Raw genomic sequence first — 24,616 nt, forward strand, 5'->3', positions numbered from 1 at the left:
AGAGATTTCCGATCCATGATGTATGTCTGGGTCTGATGAAACTTCTCCACATGTGATTCTCTGCCAGTTGCTCTGCACGTTGGCTTCAAACTATGAAATGGATTTCCTGAACGTAGGTGTGTCTCATGAAACACAGAGAAATAAGACCCGCCTCACATTCAGGAAATCCATTTTGTAATTTGCAGCCAGTTACAACATGAGGACTGAGTTAGCACCACTGTTGCTAACGGCTAACCAACTTTTCATCGAAACATGTCCGCTGTGTGGAAGTATTTTACTCTAGAAACACCACAAAGCAGGACAGCAACGTGCAATGTCTGCAGAGCCGCTGTACTGGGAGGAGGAATCTCCGTCGCGAACATAATCAAACATAGCACCACATTAAGTCGTGGTAAAGTTAGTTTTACATTGGACATTCGAGCTCCGTGGCTTCAGCGGTGTGTTCTTCTCGTTCAATTCGAAGCAGGCAGTCTGATTTCGGCCAACCACGCTCAGTCCGTCTCGGAGGAGAAGCAGACTGAGGCTTACTTTCTAGTGATTTGTTTTTGTCTACCTGTCTTTTAAGAAATCTGTAAGTGAGTGAGAGACAAAGGCGTGGTTACTATGGTAATCATGAAAGCTACTGGCAGCAGTGTTAAAAGCTACATGCAAAAATGAGCAAAACAGTAGAAGTTAAAAGTAGCTAAACAAAAACTAAGAGCTAAAATTAGCAAAACAGTCTCTAAAGGCTACAACCAGCAAAACATTAGCTAATAATTTAAATGACCAAACAGTAACTACAATCTAAAGTGAGCAGATTAGTAGCTAAAAGCTAATATGAACTAAACAGTAGCTAAATGTTAAGGTTGACTAAATGGTATATGGAATATGGTTGAATAAATGTTAAATATGCTGGTGAAGATCCTCAGTTAGTTTTTTTGAATAAACGTTAAAATTAAGAAACAAGTTAAAAGCTGAAATTAGGATTAAAAATACAGTAAAACAATGAAAGCTAAAACAAGCAAAACTCTAACTAAAATCTTTAATTACTAACACAGTGGTTCAAAATTAAAATGAGCAGAACTGTAGCAAAAAGCTAAATGAAAATTTAGTTAAACCGTAGCTAAAAACTTAAACCACCTTTACAGTAGCTTAAATTTTAAATTAGCAGAACAGTAACTAAAAACTAACGTGAGCAAAACAGTAGCTAAAACATAAAATTAGCTAATAAAATGCAATAATTGAAGTCAGCCAAACAGTAGCTAAAACCTGCAAAACAGTAGTTGAAAGCAAAACAAACTAAACTGTAGCTAAGTGCTAAAGTTATTACAACAAAAGCTAAAAATAAATAAATAAGCAGAACTGAAGTGAAAACGTAAAATTGTCTTAACAATAGCGCTAAAAACAAACAAACAAACATTACCTAGAAGCAATAATTAGAAAACTAATAGCTTACAGTAAAGAATGAAGCAAGGCTGAGGTTGATTTCAAAGAGCTCCAGGTTTTTCCAGGTGACTGTGGTGAAGTAGCAGCAGTTATGGTAAAAACAAACAAACAAACAAACAGGAAAACAACAACAATGCTGAGTCAGCATCTTACAGTTATATATTTGTACACGTGCTCCTGTTGCGACTGTAAAATGATTACCAGCAGCTCCCGGTCAGTATATGAGAAAGCAGAGACAGAGCGGTGCGCGCACTCCTGCGCGTGCTGGTTTTGAGCGGACTGCGCCTTTAAATGTGTGGGCGTGGCTCTGCTACTACGCCCCGCCCCTCATGCATAAACAGCCCTTTCTCCGCCGCCGCGGTTCACATTAGCGCCGCAGTCTGAAGAAAAGTGAGCAGAGCCGGGAGCGTTCCGGACCACTGGAGCGGTGGGACCGACACCGACCGGACCCTTTGACCTCGAGGACTGTTTGTCCCCTAAAGCAAGAACAAAATAACAAGGAAGTCACACAAAAAAAACAGCGAAAGGGGCAAAGCTCCGATTTAAAGGCAAGAAACGGGATCGCTGCGCCTCTTTGGACACGTTGGATTTGCGCACGGTGGATCTATGAAGACGAGGACAGGTTTTCCACTCTCCACACCAGGTAATACTCCTTTTTTAATCTCTGTTTTGAAACAAAGCAACTTCTCGTGAGATTATTCAGAGGCAGGTTTGGGGATTTTTTGATGCTCTCGCAGCTCTGCGCGCGCCTGCAGCCTAATTAAGTGATGCAGCTGCGCTCATGGAGCTTTGATAAGGACCAGAGCCGAGGAGGAGCCACAGACAACCACCAGACGTACTCTGTCTCCGAGCTGTAATCTTTTTATCTGAAGCTGTCGCTGAGCAGCAGCCACAACCTCTGGATCAGGTTATGTAATGAATCTGCGCTGAGAAATGAACTTCTAGCAGAGCAGGAGGAACTTTGAAACACCTGGAAGCATCCCCTCATGGATCATCATGTGCTGATGATTAACAGCAACCTCTGTAGCCATCCATTTTATAAATGTATAATATCTTCACGTGGTGTCAATTAAGTCCAAATGTCAGAGACTCTGGTTCTGTTTCGATGTAGCTGCACTGTAAAAACCAATTTGTTGACTTTGGTGTAAAATATCTGCAGAACTAATTTGATTGTATCGTTGCACAGACTGAGGCACCAAGGAGTGATTCACACCCTCCATCCTCTTTCTTTTCACGCACCCCGCCAGCCTGCAGCCCCCATGCCGGGCATCAGCTCTGCCGCGCCTCGCTATGAAAACTGGGACATGGACCACCTGGACCACTACCAGCATTATTTCTACGATGACCACGACCCGGACGAGGATTTCTTCAAGTCCACCGCGCCCAGCGAGGACATTTGGAAGAAGTTCGAGCTGGTGCCCACCCCGCCCATGTCCCCCATCCGGGCGGTGGATGGGCCTGCCAAGTTTGGACTCCTTTACCCGTCGCTCGGGGACAAGCTGGAGTGGGTGTCCCAGTTCCTGGGGCAGGAGGATGAACAGCAGCAGCAGGATGTCCCCTGCAAGCTGGCGTCGGGCGGGGACTCCTTCGGCAACCTGAGCTCCATCATCATCCAGGACTGCATGTGGAGCTGCGTCTCGGCGGGGCAGCAGCTGGAGAAGGTTGTAGGGGAGCGCTTCGCCCCGTGTCCTGGAACAGGGGCGCCTGCTAAAGGTGCATCTCCAGGACGGGCACATGGTGCTCCTTCAGACGCCGGGACCGTCGGAGGCCTGGCTGTGGACTGTGTGGACCCGGCTGCAGTGCTCACCTTCCCGTTATCCGGTGGAGGCAAGAAGCAGGTGTCCTCCGGTTCCGAGTCCCACACGGATTCTTCAGGTCAGTAGCCTGGGTGGATGTCCACCTTCACTAGATCATGTTCTAACATTTGCTGTTCATGTAGTTTCTAACCTGCTGTTTGAGCTGAACTGATCTGGCGTCAGTTTCTCCCGATGTGGCAGCAGTTAGTTGGCAGGGCTCATGACTGCATTGCGTTACTTTGCAACACATGCTTGAAGGCCAGGGAGTGACACACCCACTGAAACATCTGCTGCTTGGCCGCGCTCCAGCAGACCAGCTGCTCCTCCACTCTCGGAACAACCGTGTCCTCCCCTCTTGGCTCGGTTTTCAAACGATAATAAAAGGAAAAGGAACCTGGAACGCTCCGTTCTTGGTTCAGGACCTTGGGTATGTGGGCTGCCATGTGACGCTGAGCTCGGACCGTGCATAACGTTGTGTGGAATTCCACAAAGGGAACTTGTTGCTGCATTCCTCCGCTCGACAAGCTGCGGCGCCAATTGTGTCTGTGTGGGTTTGATCCGAGCCGGCCGGGGCTTTGAATAGAGCAGGATTAGGTGTTCAGGAGGCCGGCCTGGCTGCAGAACTCACCAACAGGGGGCTGAGGGAGGGTGTCCACACTTTTCTGGGGACATGGGCTAGGGAAGCACAAGTAAATGTTCAAAAAGAGCCATAACGGGTAACTTTTCAACAGTCCTCAGCATATGGGACATATAGTCTTTTATAGAATAAACTGTAAGCAGTTCAGTCATACTGGAGGGACTACAAATCTACATACTGTCTAGGAAGTTGACGGGAATCAAACTACCGGTATCGGTTTGTTTTATTGTCCGGTATTAACTCTAAAACAAAGCAGTAACATAGTGATTGGCAGCCAGTTTGCTCTAACATGCTGAACGTTATCCCCAGTCCCACCCAGATTCTGTACTGGTTTGTGGTGGTAAAGGATGTGCTGTCACTTGTACGCATCTGAATATTATTTATCACTGAAAGGAAAAATGTGTTTTTAATATTTTTGTGTTTATCTGTCAGCTGGCAAAATCTCTAATGAGCTGCTACATGGATTTTAATGAAACGCAGAAAATAAAAAGATCCCAACATCATGTTCAGAACCAAAATCATGAGTTCAGGAGTAAATCTACAACTGATCAACTTCAGAGTGTGACGATGGCTGCGGCAGCTGTTTGACCGGTCTGGATTTGGTCTGTTTACAGATGTTGAGCTCGGATGTAAAAGCTGAGAGTCATTCACTCCGGCATGAATGGTGGCGATGATGATGATGACATCTCTTTACATATATGTTTTTTCCTCAGATGATGAAGATGACAAAGACGACGATGATGACGATGACGACGATGACGAGGAGGAAATTGATGTGGTGACCGTGGAGCACCACCACCAGCAGCAGCAGCGTAAACCTTGCCGACTGGTCGCCACCCGCAAACCAGTGACTATAACGGTGCGTGCGGACCCCCATGACCCTGGCACCAAGCGGTTCCACATCTCCATCCACCAACAGCAGCACAACTACGCTGCCCCCTCCCCGGACGTTCTGCCGGTGGCGTCTGAGCCGCCCCGGAAAAAGGTTCGACAGGAAGCCTTCGCTCCTGCGACACACCCTCACCTGAACTCTCTCCACCACCAGCCCCGCCTTGGCCACGCCCCCCTGAACTTGGACAGCCGGAAGTCGCACGTCACCGTGGCCGGAATCAGGTCGGAGTCCCCCACCCTCAGCGCCTCCTCGCCCACCTCCTCCTCGTCGCCATCGTCTTTACCCTACTCCTCCTCGTCTTCTCACCAGCTTCAGAGCTCGCCATCAAAGCCCCCCTCCCACCTGTCGAGCCCCCAGTCCTCGGACTGCGAGGACACGGACAAGCGCAGGGCGCACAATTTCCTGGAGCGCAAGCGGCGGAACGACCTGCGCTCGCGCTTCCTGTCGCTGCGGGACGAGATCCCGGGCTTGGCGGACTGCCCCAAGACTCCGAAGGTGGCCATCCTGACTCGGGCCACGGAGTACCTGCAGCAGCTGCACGCCGGCGAGAGGCAGAAGGCTCAGGAGAGGAAGCAGCTGAGAGCACGGCAGCTGCAGCTGCTGCAGCGGCTGGCCCAGCTCAAACGGTCCTGAACGACGGGAACCGCCACAGACACTGGGAGCTGAACTGGACTACGCAAAGGAGGAAAAAAAAAACACTAATGTTCACTTTGAGTTGCTGGATTGTTGCTATTCTTCTTTTCTGTTTTGCTCTTTGCTTTGTGATTTGCACATTTAGCTTCCGAGGGCTGCCTGATCAGAAAGTTAGGGACTGATTCTCGGTTCCTCAAAGGTTTGTCAGACTGTTCTTTTTCCCTTTATTTAAAGATAAAATAATAACTTGCAGCATGAAGGCCTGCTGAGAACATCTTATTTAAAAGAACCGCTAGAACCTTGGTGTTAACTGCTGCACTGGTCAAACTGCTCCAGTTGTGCCTGCACAGCTGCAATGTTTCTGCACTCCTCTTTGCAGATCTAATATTTACAGCCCCCTTTCCTTTAGTGCTCGACATGTAACCACTACGTGTCAGGTTCAGCTCTGTTTCAGCTCTTCTTCCAAACATCTAATGTCCCCTCTCTCCTCATCTCGCCTCCGTTTTTGTCGTCAGGGACGATATTAATAATAATCTAATTTTCACATGTTTTGACCTCAGTAATGACCTGTTTGGGAGAATTATTTGGCTTTGCATGCGTTGAAATCTACAGTATTTCTGCAAAAAAAAATCTAATATTTACCAAGATCTCTTGTTGTGCCATGGGGACCAGCCAAAAGGTGAAGGTAATTTAAACATTGGCGATTTATTTTCTTGAGTAATATAAAAATCTAAGCCATCCTTTGTTTTTATTTCATCCTGTCTTTTGTTTGCTCTGCGTTTAACGGAATGCCTTGAAGCCTTTCAGTGGATGTTTCTGTATATATAAATCCTTTTACTGTACAGCCCCCACCTCCTCGAACCAAAACCTGAACTCTCGATTATACTCCTCATTTTTGTTAGGGGCCCCCTGAGTCCGACAGCAGGGGGCCAAAGCTCGCTGGCTTCTCAATGAAAATGACTCAAAGCTTCTATTTTTGTTAATAAAATAATTAATGAGAGTTGAACTGAAAACACTTTGAGCATCGATCACACCACTTTATCACCGTGTTTTTATTTTCGTTGCGAAACCTGTTGGTTTTTGTCTCGAGTGTTGCTTCGTTTGTACAAGTCGGTTGGGACTAAAGTTTTATACTATATTTTCCTACAGAGTTGTTTCAGTGTGAGCTGATGACTGTTTTTGTGATTGTAGCAGGCAGTTTTTTTTTGTTTTTGTGTTCGTCTGCTAAAACTTGGCATGTATGATTTTTATTTTATTTCTGGAGCAGAAGGCATTTGAACACTCCTGTCTCTATTGTAATCACTACAGCGCTCACTTAAAGCTGACATGATTGTGTGTATGAATGATGATCTACCGATTATTCTTCTGGCTGTGGATAGCCTTTAGTGACCTTATTTTTTAATGCTTTCTCCCATTATTTTAATTTTTATTTATTCAAACCAGGTGCTGCCCTCCTTTCATTTCTCCTAAAAGCCATGCATTAAAGGAATGTAGCTTTGGATCTGGATCTAGTACTGTAAAATGATCGGTAGCAGGCCCTGCTTTTACCAAAACTCAGGTAAGGTCCGTATAGATGGAGTCTCAGAGGAAAAATACCACCGGTTCTAGAGTGCTGTATGTAATAAAACCTCAAAACACCCCAGATATTTTTGTTCTCGATACTTTTTCTTTTGATGTTTGATTCAGCACAAACCAGCAGTTAGCCACACTGAACTTTAATTTAATTGTTATTTTGTATTTATCACTGCTCTTTGCAGCGGCACAGTCATGGCTGCAGTGGGCTTTGCTTACTTATTGGGGAGTTCAGCTTTGGTCATTTTTGAGCCTTGTCTCAGCACTTTTTTGTCTCTGTACCTCATGAGCCTTTATGTAAAAAGTCAAAAATAAATAAATTTTATTGTTTGCCATCTTGATTGGTCTTTTAATGTTTGCAGCTGGGTTTAAAATAGTGGGTTACATGTATATTTTTATTTCTCTTGTTTTACTGGGAGATAAATTTACAAATTCCTTTAATCTCAAAGGAAAGTACATTACCACCTCCATAAGATGATTGTTGGAAACCATTTGCATTAATGAACTCATTTTCTATATCAGTTGTTTCTCTGCTGTCTCCATGGTTACCACCGTGGCAGCAAGCATCTAGAGCGCTGCTGCAGAGCTCTGACAGTTTCCATAACAACCGGGCTAAATGTGTTGGAAAAATGTCGCCGTAAAGCAGTTTCCACTAATACGTCACCACAAGCTGATGTGTAGAAAAGCGTTATGAAGCAATAACAGTTTATCCGTTTACTGTGGGGGAACATTGTGAAAGGTCGTCGAGGAACTACACATTAACAAGTCGGAAATATTTAAATTAATTCACATAAATCTTTCATTCTCAATTTACATGGAGAATTACAGACCTTTTGTCTTTCAATCATCGGTCCACCCCGTTGCCAGGCAACAAAACCCGCCTTTTCGAGCAGCCATGGCATCTGCGCATGCGCGGTATATCAGCTGAGCAAGCCGAGCAGGCAGCATCATGGCGGCGTCCATCCTCGTTCGCCAGTGTGTTTTGCGGAGAGCAATGGCCCCGTCTTTGGTGGTGATTTTGGGAGCTACTGGCACAGGAAAGTCCAAACTGGCGATTGAGCTCGGAAAACGGCTTCAGGGAGAAATAATCAGCGCCGACTCCATGCAGGTAGGAGAAATACTCCCACGGAGAAAGTCCTCAACTAACTGGAGCTATAACACTGATTGGCAGATTAATTCCAGTTCAGAACATTAAATACTTATATTCAATGAAATAAATTACCATTTTAAGTGTGTAGAAGCTGAATGTTGTTCTAAGTTGTTGTTGAATAATCTTAGTATTTTGTTTTAAGTAACCACTCACGCTGTGAAGGTTTAACAAAATGTATCCGACACAAAAACGTATGTAAAATGCAAGAAATACAGCTGGCTGTTGCTAATGAGCCGGTCTGCCTGTGGTAGAGACTACAGTGACAGGCAAATAATTCCAATTTTAGACGTAATATAAAACAAAATGTCCGTGTCTGTTACTTTACCTTTAGCCTGTTGGGTTAGCAAGATGTCCAGTCACTAGTGCACTTTTCCACTTTCCATTCCGTGCCAGTGTAAACGCTGAGTGCTGTTTCTCTGTAGATATGTGTGTTCCTCCTTCCTGTTCCTCTCAAACCCAGTCGTTGAAGCAGATGTCCACTTGTCCTGAGCCTTGTTCTGCTAAAGGTTTCTACCTCATGAGGGAGGTTTTCCTTTCCACTGTTGCCTTCGTGCTTGCTCTGCTCCTCAGATAAATAGTGTTAACTTATTTGTATACATATGGATATTTCTGTTCAGTGCCCTGAGATGACTTCTGTCGTGAGTTGGCGCTACATAAATAAACTGAACTGAGTACTGATGAAATGATGTGAAGAAGCAGAAACTGAGTTGTTGAAGGTAACACCCCCCCCCCCCCCCCAACAATACATAAAAGTTAAGCAAAACTTCTAATAGCGAAAAGAAACTGTCACTAATTTAAAGAAACAACACACCACCAAAAGCTAAATTAAACAGAACCGGAGCTAAAGCTAAAACTGTAGAACTTTACCTAAAACAATGAAACGCTAGCTGCTAAAAGAAATGAGATGGACTGTGACGTCACCAGATGGTGTACAGTCTCAATGTACACCTCCTCGGACCTCTGCGATTTCTCAAGGATGGTCCTGAAGTTGGCCCCGAACTGCGCCTCTGGGGTGATGGGGCCCTCCAGTAGGTCTTTCTGCAGCCTCGTGGACAAGGATGGCGAGAGGTAGAGCCAAGTGGTCCTCTGTATCATGGTCATCCAGGTGGCCATGCGGGACAGGCAGGCCCTTCAGCAGGTCTTTCTGCAGCCTCTCAGACAAGGATGGTGAGAGGCGGAGCCAAGTGATCCTCTGGATCATGGTCATCCAGGTGACGATGCGGGACAGGCAGACCGCAGAGGTGGCACATGTTTAAGATGACATCAGCACCTTTACAGAGAGAGCTCTTTGTCACCTCCAGCAGGTCTGCTTCTTCCAGCCTTTTCGAGATGCTGTAGGCCAGCAGGGCCAAGCTGCTGTCGTCTGGAATGAGCACTGGTGAGCTCGGTTGGAGACCTTGCCACGATGTGCTCATGCTTCCCTGGAGGGACAGGTTGCTGGTCCATCCTGGAAACTTTTGCCCCAAGTGCCACCTGGGGGGACTGAGGGAAAACCACCGACCGGTAAAACCCTCCACTCTGGAGATGGAGGCGAAGGTGGAGACGGATGTCTTCAGCTTGCCGGGCCCAGCTGTAGCCTCGTTCCAGTGTGACGTCACAGCTGGACATCGAGGCCAGATGGGGTCAGGGCGACAAGCCGGGGCGGAGCCAACCTTGCCGCCAGATCATCCGATCAGGGCAGAGGGAGATGGGGGACGGAAAGTCCCTTGTGTTAACGTCCTTCTGGATTATGCTGGGCAGCTCCGAGAGGAGGGCGCCGATGGCTGGGAGCAGTGTGGTCGCCAACGTGGGAAGATCCGAGGTGGCTGAGCATACGCCCGGCCACTCGTCTTCCATCACTACGCTCTCTAAGAGGGAAGGGGCAGCTCTGCATCGCCTTTCTCAGAGGAATCATTCGATTCACTGCGTGACTCTGTGTCAAAGAAGGTGGTGGCATCGTCCCGCGCATAGCATCCCGCCACAGAAAAAAAAAACCTAGTCAGTGGAGCTGCTGCCAACAACGCCTTTTTCGAGGAAATCATTTGATTACAGAGAGGAAAAAACACGTTAGACAAGGCGATGGCGTCATCCAGCGGGTAGCGGCCCTCCACGGAAAAACATTCAGCGAGGCTGCTGCTAACATCGCCTTTTTCAAGGAAATCATTCGATTACCGAGATGAAAAAACACGTTAGACAAGGCGATGGTGTCGGGTAGTGGCTCGCCACGGAAAATCACTCCTCGGTGCTTACCTTGAACAAGGCTGCTCGTCTGCTTCTCCTCAGGGAGGAAGAGCTCACCGGGACGGCAGGAGGTGGCGTGGCAGAGACCCAGGCATCCTTAGCAAAAGTTGTGCCGGTCAAAGCTGGACAGCTTTTCCTTCTTCGTTCTTCTGACAGTGCTAGCTAGCTGGCTGAAGAAAAAATGGGAGCCGATTACCCGGTCTTACCTTAATTTATATGGACTGGGGATGAGGCCCACGCAGTAGGTGGGCATGGACTAAAGTTTTCAGTGCTGCGCACGATGAGATGAAACCCACTAGCGATAGCTTAAAGGGCGGAGCCTATACAAAATAGAACAGTTTGTTATCTAGTGTTTATATGATATCTATGGGTCTCAGACTCATATGGACTGACCATTAGCTCGTTAGTTAGGTCCATTAAACTTTGTTTTCAAGGTTCAAGGCTCTTTATTGTCATTCACATCACATGCGGTACATGAGGTGGAATTAAATTGTGTACTCCTCTCAAGGTCCCAGTTAAACACATTAATAGCAAAACTATAAAGTATAAAAAGAAACTGTATATAAGGATCTAAGATATACGCTAAACAATAATAATGTAAAATAAAACGGTGTATTAAGCAGCAGCCTGAACTGAGTCTGTAGTGAGCAGATGGGTATGAATACAGCAGCTTAAAGGCAAGAAATCAGCAGCATTGATAATCAGCAGCACATATAAAGTAACATCACCATTTAAATTGGCATTACAGTGATTTTATGTACAACACTTTGTGGCAGCTGTGGTTGTTTTAAAGGGCTTTATAAATAAAGTATTATTATTATTATTTTCCTGGTTAGGAATTCATGAGTCTAACAGCTTCAGGGTAGAAGCTGTTCCTCAGTCCAGTGGTTCTACACTTCTAAGATGACTCACTTCCTGTTTTTAAGTCTTCTCAGACTTTTTTTCTCTTTGGCTTTTAACTCCGCTTGACATGTTGGTTTTACTGTTTTTAATTAATTTAATTGTTTTTACTCTTTGCTGTTTTGTGATTTTAACAGTTCATTGTTTTTACGGTTTCAGTTGATTTTCTGTCGTTTTATTCTTGTATGTGTTAGTTTACAGCACTTAGGCCAACAGTGTTGTTTTTAAAGTGCTTTATAAATAAAGTTTATTGTTGTAATGTAAAGAGCTAACTACGATTTGAACTATTCCTTTAAGCATTTTCAGTACGTAAACGTTTATTTTTGTGTTTAGTTGTAAAACTTAATGACTGTCATACATTCATGATGGAAGCAGAATATTCAGCTTCTTGAAAAAAGTTTTTACTTTACGTTAATGGACCAAATATTTAGTTGACCTGGCTGCAGTTTTTGAGAAATGGTGCATGTTTCAGAAGAACATTTTAAAGGAAACTATATGAACTGAGAGAATAAACGTATTTTAAACTGAATAAACAGACAGTAGCTGGCTTCAGTAAAATACTCTGTTGCTGTTGTTCCTGACACACTCAGATTATCAGACTGTAAACACAGAAGTCGGACGACCTGCATAAACGTGTGGACTAATTACTCCGCAGCCTTTCTAATCACATATTTATCTTCTTGTTGCTATTGGTTCACATTTGTAAGGCGTGCTCTTTGTTTCTTCTTTTTTTTTTTTTTTTTTTTTGAGAAATGCAGAAACGAAGTAAAAATATGTTATATCTGCAGTTTTCTAACCTGCTAGAAAACACTGGTCATCTTTATACCGTACAGTTATCCTTCCACATGGAGAGCTCTGCAGTGAGATGTCACTCTGACCTGTCTTCCTCTTTACTTCCAGCTGTTTATTCAGGGAGGGGAAACACTATTTAGAGACTCGTCATTTGTTTTTACCTTGTTGGGATCTCTCTTAGCCTTTCGGCACAAGGACATTTTTAACTCTTAGGTTGTCTTTATTCTGCAAAAATAAACTTTTTCTTTATCTAAAACCAAATAAGTGGAACTTGCATCATGAAGGTTTAAAAAAAAAGATGAAGCAACGCATCACACAAACCAAATGAGCGCTAGTAGGCCTGCGTTGCCAAAGTAACAAGCAGCTGTTGCTAGGTTACAGAACACACCTCTGATGTGTGACCTGAGCATGGGCAGGGTTGGCAGCTGGTCATCACAAGTGCAGCCTGATGTCACTGTCAACTCGCGTTGTGCCGTGTGGGCTGCAGAAAATGAAGTTCATGGTCCACTCCAGGGCTAGAGGCCCAAACCATTAACCCTGCGCCACCGTGCTGGACTGTTGGTGTGAGGTGGTTTCTTGCTATGTTTGGTCACCATGCTTGAGAACTCAAACATCTACCCTTGAATCAAGTTTGACCTTCATTTTAATAGTTTTATTTTATGTCTTATTATATTTAGAAGGTTTTTTTTTTTTTGTGGTCTTTTGTGTCCTGTTTCATTTTATTACTATTTTTATTGTTTTGCATGTTGACCAAAAGGTTTGTTTTTAAAATATAAAATTGACTTTTTTATTTAATTTTGGGTGGCACAGTGGCTCAGTTGGTAGAGATGTTGCCTCTCAGCAAGAAGGTCACAGGTTCAAATCCCATCTGGGTGGAGTTTGCATGTTCTCTTTGTGTTGCGTGAGTTTTCTCCAGGTACTCCAGTTTCCTCCCACAGACCAAAAACATGCATGTTAGGCTGATTGGTAACTTTAAATTGTCTCTAGGTGAGAGAGAGAGTGAATGGTTGTTTGTCTGTGTGTTTCTGTGATGGACTGGAGACCTATCTAGAGTGTTCCCCGCCTCTCGCACCGTGATGGCTGGATATGGGCACCATTGACCTTGCAACCCGAAAAGGAAGAAGTGAGTAAAGATAATGGATGGATGGAACTTTAATTTTTATTAGCCTTATTATTGCCCAAAGGTTAAAGATGAAAATAGTTTTTGTTTGGGTCTGTGTGTGTACATGTTTGTTTGTCTGTAGAATTTGCAAACTTTCTCCCGAACCACTGAACAGATTTTATTGCAACTGTCAGAAAGTAATTTGTGTCTGGACATCAGCAACTGATAACTTTTGGAATCATTCCAATTCAAAATGGCTGCAAGGATGCTAAGCTTTACTTCGATATTTACATGTAATTTTTAAATTTTGTGTGGTAATAGCTGAGAGCCATGCCCAACACACAAAATGAGCATTGCAAATTTAGCAAGAACACAACAGAAATACATACATCACAGAAGATGTTGCAATATACCGGGGTAATACTTAAAAAAAATTTTTTTTTATAAGGGTCTACCCAAAATAAAAATGGCTTTAGCTCCAGCATTTCTCAACATAAGATGATCTTAGTCTAACACTTTAGAAAGTTGACATGTAACATGCATGCCTTTAATGAATTCTCATAAATAAATAAAATTACCCGTTTGAAATTTATATATATTTATAAAACAGTGAGGGACTTTATTTCAGGAAATGACATCTCAGTCATATTTCTGGAAAAACGAATCTGACGTAAGATTTGAGATCTTGTTCCGTGGGATCATTGACAAATATGTTTAATCCAAATCTGAGATGGTAGGGTTAAACCCATTAAGTGATTTGTCACTCTCGCATATGACCCTTCTTTGCCTTTTCATAATTAAAAAAAATATTTAACCTTTAAAAAGTCCACATTTGTTTTGTCCTAACAATCATCTAGACCCCTAAAAAAAGAGAATAAACCCAAACGTGTTCTGTTACCATTATAGATCTTGACTACATCAGAATACATTTGAGTACCCAGTGTGTAAAGATGCCAATCGTGACTAATTATGTGAAATATATTTTACTGTACAAATTACAACAGAATACACTTCAAAGCCTTAAGAAGTAGTAGATATACAGTATCTTGTGTCTGCTGTTACATCACACACAACTAGAGGTTGTTCCTAGATGTTGAGCCATTACTGCCTTTGTGTATATTCAGTAAAGTCTGTCTTCTCTTGTTTAATGTTGAAAACGTTCAGGTTTTCAGTTTGTTTAATTGGGTCAGGCAGGCCGTGGTTACAGTAAGTCTCAGGGAAATTGGGGTAATCCATCTGTAGTGACGGGTGTGTGCGCGTTTATTTGTCAAAGCAGCGACACTGAAAAACCCTCATGCTTGTCTTATTCGTGTCTTCTCTCTCTCTCTCAGCCCTGTTCTCAGGCTCTGTTGCCACAGCAACCAGAGGGCACGCTCACAAAAGAAAAGGTTGGGTACCAGTTTGCGTTCGGGTCATCAGAGCACCGAGCGTACACAAACGCATATAAACAAACAGAATAATCCCAGTTCCTCACACCTGCCAGCATCCAGCTGTGATTTCCCATGAGTGCCACACTTACTAACAAATCACATCCTTTATCACATTTCCCCTGCCTCAGCACCACCTTTCCCTCCCCCCATCTCTGCGTGCATTGTCCTTGAGCATCTGCGTGTCCCTGTGGGGAGTGCCTCCTCCTGCAGTCACCTGGTGATTGGTAAACTGGGTTACACTAATAACATTTCTGCCCAGAATATCTCTCCACGTACATCAGGTCTGGCGGAGGAGAAAACAGTGGCCTAGTTACAGCACGGCAGCCACAATCACCATGAACCCCGGCCTTGTCGGTGCCCTCCCGCTTTGTGACAGAGTTGGAAAGCGGGAGAGACATGCAGACATGGAGTTAGTGAGAAGGAGACTGCCTGTGTGAGAATGGGGCTGTGTGTAGGCTAGAGTTGGACTGTGTTGTCTTTGGGATAGGAAACAGTCTGGTCTTGTTTAGGAGAAAGCAACATTGTGCTGAGCTGGTGCATATTCAGCACCGTGCTACGCTGGCCCAGCCGCTGATAGTGAATGGGTACGCTGTGGCCACTGGGAAATGCCTATTGTCCTGAGAAGAATTGGTTCCCACACTCCCTAACGCTGCCATTGTATTATTTTCACCCCCTTTTGCCCTTGGCCCATGCCCCTAGCCCACAGTTCATTGGACATGCAAGGGGATATTATTCACTCATTAAATGAACATGCTATCTATGGCACACACACAAGTGCCTTGCTGTACTGTCATTGAATGGGATGCTGCCAGATAACGTGAGTCCTTGGATCCTAAAATGGTTCCAAGGACCAGCAGGGGACCTTCAGCAAAGTTGCTAGAATAGTGATGACGGATTTTATCTGGTTCCCGTCACCTCACCCGTGTCTGAAATATTCTCATGAGGCATTTGCAGCTCCAAATTATTTCCAATTAACTTTGATTTTTAGACCCCTTTTACATGGAAAATCTGATTTATATTACCGGTGCATAAATCCAGAATTAGGTTTGTTGTCAACATTAGTCAGCTCCTTTAAGTCTGAGGCCGTGGTTTTCAGGCAGAAAACTGTGCAATGTTCTCACCGGAATGGGTGAGTATTTTTGTCAAGCGGAGTTCAAGCATCTGAGCCCCTTGTTCATGAGCAGAGAGGGATGGATTGATGAAATGGAGCACCTTCCACATTAATGAGGTAATTTCTCCTATCTGTCATGATTGAAGGAGGAGCTGAGCCAAAAGACAAAGTTATTAATTTACTGGTCCGTCTAAGCTCCAGCCCTCACCTTCAGTCGTGAGGTATAGTTAGAACTGAAAAACAAAGAGCGAGATCTTGGATACAAGTTACTTTAAGGAGCTTCCTCTGAAGGGTGGCTCGGCTCATATTGGAGATAAGGTGAGGAATTCTGTCATCCAGGCTAGAGCTCCTCCCAACTGAAAGTTGCCAGATGTAGTTTAGGCATCTACTTCAAATGCCTCCTGGAGACCTCCCTTTGGATGTAGATCCCAGTGGGAAGAAACTCTGAGGCAGATCTGTAACTCGATGGAGGGATTATCCTTTTCTCACCTGGGAACACCTTGGGATGTCTTGGTTTCCCTCCTGAACCTCTTTGCCCATCTTCTGATAAGTGGAATAACCTGGACGGATAGATAGTTGATATCTAGTACAGAACATATTATTTAACTAAACTTAATTGGACTAAATACCTCTTTAGTTTTTTAGTTTTTTTCATTTTTTTACCAATAAAGGTCCTTTTTTACTCTCTTGGACTAGACGTTTTCTTAGTTTTGTCCACGCACACTGATCTTAATTGCATCTTTCATTAGAGTGAAAGGGGTCTTTACATTCTTTGATCTGGGTGTTTTTAAATGGGCGATTTTAAACTTTAAAATTTCCCAGTTTGTACCTCAAAGACCCAAGCTATTATGGAACGGAGCACAGAATTTCTTGGTGAATGTATTAATTGGATCTAGACAAGTTGTTGTGGATCAGTGTTGAATGGTTTCTGGTCTTTAAACATGGTTTTGTCTTGTTTCAATTTGTGACAATCCTAGAACTCTTCTAGGAATTAGATATTTTGATTATTGTGAATTTTATAAGACTGGGCATTTATAAAGATAAAGCAAATATAAAAAGTCTGTAATTTTATGATGAAAACAACAGATTGCGCAGGATGCAGGACTGAACTGGTTAAATCAGACTCCTGAGGAGTTGTAACGGATAGGCCTTTGTTAATCTCCTCAGGCAAGTGGATGATTCTCACAGCATTGCTTACAGACGGCACTTTGCATGGCGTTGTTTGTAATAAACAGTTGACATGAGCCGTGACAGTAAGGAGGTTCACTGAGTGATTCATGTGCGCCACACTCAGACCGTAACATTAAACTGGTGTAGCTTGAAGTGCTGGTGGCGGTCATTAAACAAGCTGCCCGTTTTGCTGCACCACATTAGATCAGTGAAACAGAGTTTGGTGTCTTGTCTCCATCTTCCACCTGGAAATTCTAGTTCTGTTTGTACCAGTCAAAACTCCAAATGCTTAAAAAGAGAGAGTGTTGCGTTACACCTTTAGGCTATCTTTCTGTACTGCTATGTCTTGAATAATTTACATTCCTAGCTACACATAAATGCAACAGAATGAAAGAGTTTTTAGCTTAGTTTAATTTAATTCAACTTTGGAGATACTCATGACAAATTTGACTTTTTGGATAAAGTTGTTGTACAAAGCTTTTCAACATTTGAACATCTCAAAATCAAGAGATGGGGCTATAAACCTCTGTGACTCAGGTGAAGTTGTGAGACATACGAGATACTTTCTGTTGAATACTGGCAGTGGCAACCACTCATAGCCCAGTGAGATACTCTCTTAAATGTCTCTGACCTACCCAGAATACATCTGGTTGTACACTTTCCAGCTTCTGAAAGATGTCAGGTCATATGAGGTGTAGGATGTTGGTGTGACAACCAAATAGTTCATGATATCTGAGTACATTTCTACTAAGGGTGTAACGGTATGCAAAAATCACATTTCGGTTCGGTTCAGTTTCAAGGAGGGCTCAGTTCGGTTAATTTTCGGTACAAAAAAGGCTAAAATAAAGATTTACAAAACGTTTATTTTGAAAATATGCCAAGTAAACAAGTTCAGTTATTACAGAGTTCTTAGCTGGAGGTGATCTGGTGGATGAAGAAGACTCAGCTGCTGTCATCCTCAGACTGCAAACAACACAGAGATTAAAAATTGAGTTAATAAGATTATAATTTTAAATTAAAAAAGTTAATTAGATTACAATAATACAATAATACCTCTTCTTGCACGGTCATCATATGAGGTGGTTGAATATTCTCTCTCGCTCATCATCATCAGGGCAGGGCTTTAAATCTGGGGTCGGGCTTGTTGACGATCAGTTTTAGCTTTTTCATAAAGTGCTGCTACAACATTTTGGCTGAAGTGTTGACGTGATGGGATGTTGTAGGCAGCAGGGCTCAAGAACTTTAATTATGTGTTTAAAACTGGTGCATCAACAACATTCGGACGTAGATCCAGAGCTTTAAAAACTCCTACAGCTTGTGTTATTGCTTTGGACCTATCTGAATCACCTGATAAAGGTTGTTTAAACGCAGCTATCGTTCTTTGCACCAAACTACAGTCATATTCAGATGAAGTCGTTTCAAGTGTGTTAACAAGTTAGACGTGTTGCTGCTGCAGATCCAATCTCTGTGAAACAACGTTGACTCACAGCTTTGGATTTGTTCACTTGTCTTTTAACAAGAAATCCATAATGTTCCCAAACAGGAGACCGCAACGAGATGCCTTGTTCATTGCCTGCTAGGCTGCTAATGCTACGCGTGCTGCAAGATAATAGCGCCGTGCTGAAACACGCTTAGGAACTTAAGTTCCGTGGCACATAATATCTCGCTAATAAAATTTAATGAGTGAAAAAATAACCGAAACGGTACGCACGTGAACCGAACATGAAGTACTGAAATGGTTCAATACACCCACGTGTACCGTTACAACACTAATTTCTACGGAAGATCCATTGTTTTGGACAGACCTTCATTTCTCATGAATAAATAGTTATTTTTTGTTGGTAATATTTACTCCTTTCTTCTTTAAGCAAGTTGTACATTTTGGTTGGTTTGATGCATTTATTTTTTGTTATGGTCAAAGACATCAGAAAAATATCTGCAGTTTGCAAAAGTGATAGTCTGTCCTGCTGAGCCGGTAAGTTCGGTAAGTTTCACTGGACTTATTAAGGAAGAAAAAATGTGACCAATCCTTTTCAACTACAGGTTTTGTGTGAAATGCTCGCACTACTAAGACTCTGTTTACTCAACACGTTTTTTGAGTGAAACTGCAGCTTTTCTGCTGCAGTTTGGCTGTTCGTCTTCACAACAGCTCCCATTGTCTTTGAAACCAAAGGTTTCCAAATCTGGGTCTCAGAGAGGAGATTTTCGGAGGAACTCCCCTGCGGAGTTGTGAAATTCTCCACAAATGTGTAATTATGCATGTGCACTACAGGCAGCTGCAGTCAAATATTTTTCTGCTCTAACAATAGTTATATTAAATGGCAGAGAGCAGAGTGTTTTTGTGCTACTTATCCTTTTTCAGCATGTAGAAACAAAATCAATGAAGTCCTATGTCCAAAGGGACGTTGGTGCATTCACTTGTTTGGATGTAAAGGCTCACACAGACTCAGGCGGACCTCAGTCCGTGCAGAAACTGTGCGCACTGTCCACAGACGGTTGAGACTTCATACTCAAGCATCTATCTTGAGTGGCTGCAGTCAGCTCCACAAGGGGCGTTTACTTTCAGGACAAATCGAGGTCGTCGATTGGTCATTTGCTGACACGCCTACTGGATTGATTGATTGGTCGGAAAAAACAAAACGAGAGCTGGCAGCAAGCCGCAGCGATGTGTTAATATGTTGTTAATAAAAAGTTCTAAAAAACAAAACAAAATGGGGAGCACTGGCCCTGCAGCCCACATATCAGATCGGCCCACCAGGAAATCTCCAGACTCTCCCGCACCCACGCTGGGACTGATTTTAATTCGCACGTGACTAATTATTTCATTTCTCACCATTTCAGTCATGGCATCAACAGAGGAGGAAGAGATCACTTGCCTCTTGGCAAAAAATCAAGAAAAGGCCGTTAAACCAGATCAGGGATGAAGAAGGGGAATTTAATACATTGGTGTCACATACAAAACAGTCCGTCGCCGGGCAGTTTATTGTGCGACACGAAGTATGCGTACACGGTCGTAAAAATTTATCTTTGCGTGGACATGCTCTGTGGGCATCCGCTTCAAGTCTAATCCAATATGCACGAACTGAAGTACGCCTGACTATACTGGAGCCTTAACTGTGATCATGTTGACTCTGCATGTGCAATGCATGCAACTGAGCTCAGGGTTGCCAGATAAACCCGAATAGGTTATTTTACTCCCCTACTTTTCAGTGTCTCCTCTTTCTGTGAAAGTTAAAGCACTGGGACAGATGACCAAAAGAAATCTACTCTAATCACATGAATATGCACACTTCCATGGATGGCCATTTATATCTAGAATAATAATAATAATAACATACACCTTGCAAATGGCTGGCTCTTGGAAGTGTAGCGTTGTCAGTTGAGGACACCTTGTCTACTAAATGAACAACAATCGCCACCCTCTAGCAACACCAAGCAATTAAGTTTGAACGTCGTTAATTAGAAATTATTTCTTGTTTATTTTATTGCTATTATCATTGTTTTGGATTTAGTTTTCTACTTAATGGAAACCTGTGTGTTTATCACAATTTTTTTTTTTATAACGCTTGAGTTTCTGCAAAAGAAACAAATGATTGGAGGCTGAAGGGGTGAGAAGGCAGAAGGGGAGATAATACTGAAGGACCATCAAATGCCCTGGGGGGCAATTTAACAGGTCATGCACATGCACCATTACTTCAGCTTCTGTTGTGCTTGGAAGTGTTGGTGGCCAGTGACCTTTTGCTTTATGCACATCTGAAAGAAAGCACCACCGTTTTCACTTCAAGACAACACAAGTAGTGAAGAGGAGGAGGATGAGGAGGATTTGTCAGGCTTATTCATTTTCTGCTGAATGTGGAAAAAAGACCCGAAGAGAAGGAACGCTGTCAAGTGTCATTTCTGCACCTACGATCCCACAAATAGAGTAAAAAGGAGGAGATTTTCATTGTAAATTCAGTCGCTGCAGTTTGATCTCTACCTGAGGTGCTAAGGCTGTTTTACACGCTTCTGTACTAACACCAACACTTATCATTGTATGAAATACACCTTACTCTGAATATCTGCACAGCTATGTGTTTGAGATCCCTCCCATCTTTCTCGTGTGTGTTTATCTCTCTCTCTTCCCTCCCACTGTCTAACAGTCTGTATCACTATGACCTGTCTGGGCTTTGACGCATTTGTTTGTATGGTAACTCTGGTAGTCCTGCCTCCCACATCCAAGGTATAATGCATCTTCTGAAGTCGTTGAGATTTTTAGGAGTGTTTCCAAAAAACATAACATAAACCCAGGACATATGAACTCTTTGTTTTTCTGTGTGTGAGAGAATTACATTCTTTGAGGTGTGGTGATTGGTCACCATTACAGTAAAGCGGTGAGTGAAAGGAGGATCGCAGGATTGGAGGTGGAAGAGTGGGGGTGATGGGGATACAGCATGAATGATTTATTAGTCTGGCATTACTGGGCCATTCCCCACAGAGAGAGACAGAGAGGAGGAAGATGGAGGGATAAATTGTTGAAGGATGTTGCCTCGGAGCAAAGAATAGAAAAGGTAAAAAAAGAAAGAAAATAGGCATTTATTTGTAAGTGCAATCCAGGAAGAGTTTGACAGAAGGATAAAAACAGAGAGCTCAGGGAGGAATACTGCAACCACTGATTATTCGGTTCAGAACATTATATAGAAGTCATTTTTTTTGTGTAAGAAAGTGTAAGAAGACTTTTTTTAGCAGTAAAAAAAGGAATGATATTTTACATCAACACACCAATTAAAATTCAATTTGTCACATTACGGATAATTCAAGTCATGCATTACTGAACAAATAAGGTCAAGCTGGTGTGATTTTATTTATTTTTGTTTGCTTTTTGTTTTTGTTTACTTTGTACACCACCCAAGAGCGTCATGTGTTAAACAAAACTGCAAACAAAAGTATCGTTCTCTGTTAAGACAGTCATCGTTTCTCACACAGATGCTTGTAAAGGCTTGTGTAAATGTTCACACAGCCTGACAATTTGGATTCAAAGATGATCTGTTCCTCTGCTTCAGCCTAATAACTGAATGTGTTGTTGCATTTAACTTGTCTTTAAGATAAGAGGTGGATTTGCTTATATAAGTGCCTCAGATGTGTTTCAGCTGAATTAGATTCAGCTGAAATTCTTAGTCATGTACAAGAAACCTAAATGTGTGACTGTCAGAGAAATTCCTGGCAGAGGTATCACAGCTTTTCCTGGATTTGTCTTTTGTCAGAGGAACTTTACAGTAACATTATTCAGAGGTTATGAGACCCGAGTTTATGTTTCAAATGTACCTTTTTGATTAAGGGTGTGAAGTCATTGGTGTGTTATGCCTCCCCTCACACTCAACAATGACCTCACTATGCTCTATAAAACCTCAGTGTTTCCCCAAGGTTACTTGGCAGGGCTCTCATCTCTTCCGTGATTTTTGTCGAGGGGGAAGGAGACGGAGGCGCATCTGTGTTGCGTGCTTCTTAGCGCTACGTCAGTGCCAGCAGTTGTCGGGGGGTGGGGGGTACAGTTCGGTAGGCAGTAGGAATGTGCGATATGGCATAAAATTCATATCACGATATGTATTGTAAAGGGTGGCGATAACGATATATATCACGATATGTTTTTGGTATAAAACTTGCAATAGGACTGAAAAAAAGCATAGGGTGTCCTTTGGCCATCATATATTTTGAACTAAGAAAATTCCACTACTACGTCCAGAGAGTTTTTAAATAATAAATCAAGTATTAGGCTTCTTTCTTGTAGTGCACAACAGTGCAAAAGATGTCAAAATGTAGTTTTAGCCATATGTTTTAAACAAAAGAATATGTTGTTAACTCTTAACAGTTTCCAGTCTTCCCACTTTATAAATGAACAGCAACAGAGCAGCGACTGAAACACTTCACCCTCCAACCCTCTAGTGGGCGACTCCTTCCACTTTAATGGAGAGCTGACACAAAATGAGTCTGTGGCTTTGGCCAGAGGGTCTCGCAGTAAAATCACACAACACAGAGTTCTTTTCACAGATCAGGTTTCTCTAAAGCTGACCAACGTTTACTTTAACTTTTGACGGAAAAAAAAATTTTTTTTGACGGAACACAGCGTTTTGCGCATGCGTCCGTATACGGCAACACTACGGCAAGCCGGGCGTAGTTAGCTTGTAGCTTCGCTACTTGGCTCTCGAAGAAAAGACTTTAACACCACTTACGCACAGTTTTCACCTAAAAAAAAAGTAACGATTAAACTGACAACTCTGATTTTACATCAGACAGCATTACTGCAGTTAGCCGGTAGAAGACAGATCTCTATCTTAGGCTAAATTTCTATTGTTTCTACCGTGTACCACATATATCGCGCATTCCTAGTAGGCAGGTTGCTCAATTCTGTTGACAGGGTAATGCTCCCTCTTTGTGTAATGGTAGGGGAAACACCGAACCTACACAATCTTTTAGAACATATTTAGATTACTGCAAATTTAGAAAACCTCCTTTAGTCCAAAGGCAATTACTGACAATGGTACGCTCTAAAGGTTCCGGCATACTCCATCTGAAGCCGAACAGTCGATGCGCAGTCACGTGGTCGCTCACACACCTTTAATAGTCCATGAGACAGACTTGTGGGAAACCACTCTTGCTGCAGTAGGCTGGACGATATGGCCAAAACTTTTATCACAACATATTTCTTAATTTCGGTCGTTAACGGTATAATTCAATATTGATATCAACAAAATTAAAAGCCTCAGAAAAACTGTACAAACTTTACAAATAAATTAATGTTCACCTTTTATTTGTATTTAGCCTTCAAAAAATTTGAAATCACTGTCAAATAAACGTAAAACTCTCAACTTTGTTAATATTAATAGTTTGAACTTTAAACAACAACATAACCTAACACATGCAGCAAATGTCTGCATTTGATGCATGTGTTTCTCTTTTGATACAGCTGGGGGAGTTGTTTCAGGGACAAGTTGGCTCAAACTTTTATTGTGTTTCATCTTCTGACTCTCAGCATATTCTATCGAGTGGAAACTCTTCAGATGGAACAAGTTCGACGTTCCCACCACTAGTTAGAACAACTCCATCACATTTTGCAGCACACTGACTGAAACCTGCAGTTTTTCGGATCTTAGAAAGCCGAACCACTTCCACACCGCCAAATTAGTCTTTCCTCTCTTATCAGTGATGTCATCTGCTTTCTCTTCTCCTGTGAAAGTTTGTTCAGTCACATTCTGACGGTCATGGGCACTCATTTTGAAGAGAAAACTTAACGCACGTTGGAGATTAGCCTAGCTTAGCCTGCTACCGCTGACTCCTGGATTGTAGCGCTGCGTAACATCTACGTCACCGCGCACTTACGTAGTTGTGTCGCATCTTTTTCTGTTCAGGTTGAAGCTGAAGCGACCGCTTCAACTCGAACAGAAAAAGAAATGCGTCAGTGAAATGCTGTAATCATATTGAAATATCGTAAATGTGCTTAAAACTCATATCACCATTATTGAATAACAGTATATCGTGAGATATATAGATATCAAATTATTGTCCAGCCCTAAGTATACGTCACCATGCGGGTTTCTTCCCACCACAGTCTCCACTTCGGGGGGGCTGTGGCTGAATGGTTAGAGCAGTCGTCCTTCAATGCGAGAGTTGGGGGTTCGAACACACCAGCAGTCACATGCTGAAGTGTCCCTGGGCAAGACACTGAACCCCTCATCACTTCTGATGTGTGTCCCATCAGTGTATGAACGTGATAAATCTCTGATTAGTCTCTTTAGAATGATTTGTTCAATTA

At 42.9% G+C, this 24,616-nt stretch overlaps 2 protein-coding genes across 3 annotated transcripts in view; both read left to right on the top strand.

The window, feature by feature from the left end:
* Positions 1 to 1,794: 1,794 nt before the first annotated feature.
* On the top strand, positions 1,795 to 5,939 carry myclb (MYCL proto-oncogene, bHLH transcription factor b). Of its 2 annotated transcripts, XM_037693472.1 has the most exons (4): positions 1,862 to 1,897; positions 1,929 to 2,068; positions 2,612 to 3,300; positions 4,572 to 5,939. In XM_037693472.1, the coding sequence occupies exons 3-4, from the start codon at positions 2,685 to 2,687 to the stop codon at positions 5,381 to 5,383; spliced, it is 1,428 nt and encodes a 475-aa protein (XP_037549400.1). In that variant the 5' UTR covers positions 1,862 to 1,897; positions 1,929 to 2,068; positions 2,612 to 2,684; the 3' UTR covers positions 5,384 to 5,939. The 2 variants fall into 2 exon arrangements, with proteins under 2 accessions (XP_037549399.1, XP_037549400.1); XM_037693471.1 differs by having other exon boundaries at positions 1,795 to 2,068.
* Positions 5,940 to 7,883: 1,944 nt separating this feature from the next.
* The window catches only part of trit1 (tRNA isopentenyltransferase 1), a 67,234-nt gene continuing 50,501 nt past the window's right edge, over positions 7,884 to 24,616 (top strand). Inside the window, exon 1 of the mRNA XM_037693606.1 lies at positions 7,884 to 8,063. Coding sequence (XP_037549534.1) covers positions 7,905 to 8,063 — 159 coding nt within the window. The 5' untranslated portion in view covers positions 7,884 to 7,904. The remainder of the gene's footprint in view (positions 8,064 to 24,616) is intronic.

The sequence above is a fragment of the Nematolebias whitei genome, chromosome 19, assembly GCF_014905685.2.
Source record: "Nematolebias whitei isolate Nwh7 chromosome 19, NemWhi1, whole genome shotgun sequence".
In the NCBI taxonomy this organism is placed as follows: Eukaryota; Metazoa; Chordata; class Actinopteri; order Cyprinodontiformes; family Rivulidae; genus Nematolebias; species Nematolebias whitei.

Bases quoted from the DNA above. Each gene is read 5' to 3' on its own strand.
- myclb (XM_037693471.1), top strand. From the start codon at position 2,685: ATGCCGGGCATCAGCTCTGCCGCGCCTCGCTATGAAAACTGGGACATG. The intron at 3,301-4,571 runs GTCAGTAGCCTG...TTTTTTCCTCAG, and splicing joins GTCCCACACGGATTCTTCAG to ATGATGAAGATGACAAAGAC.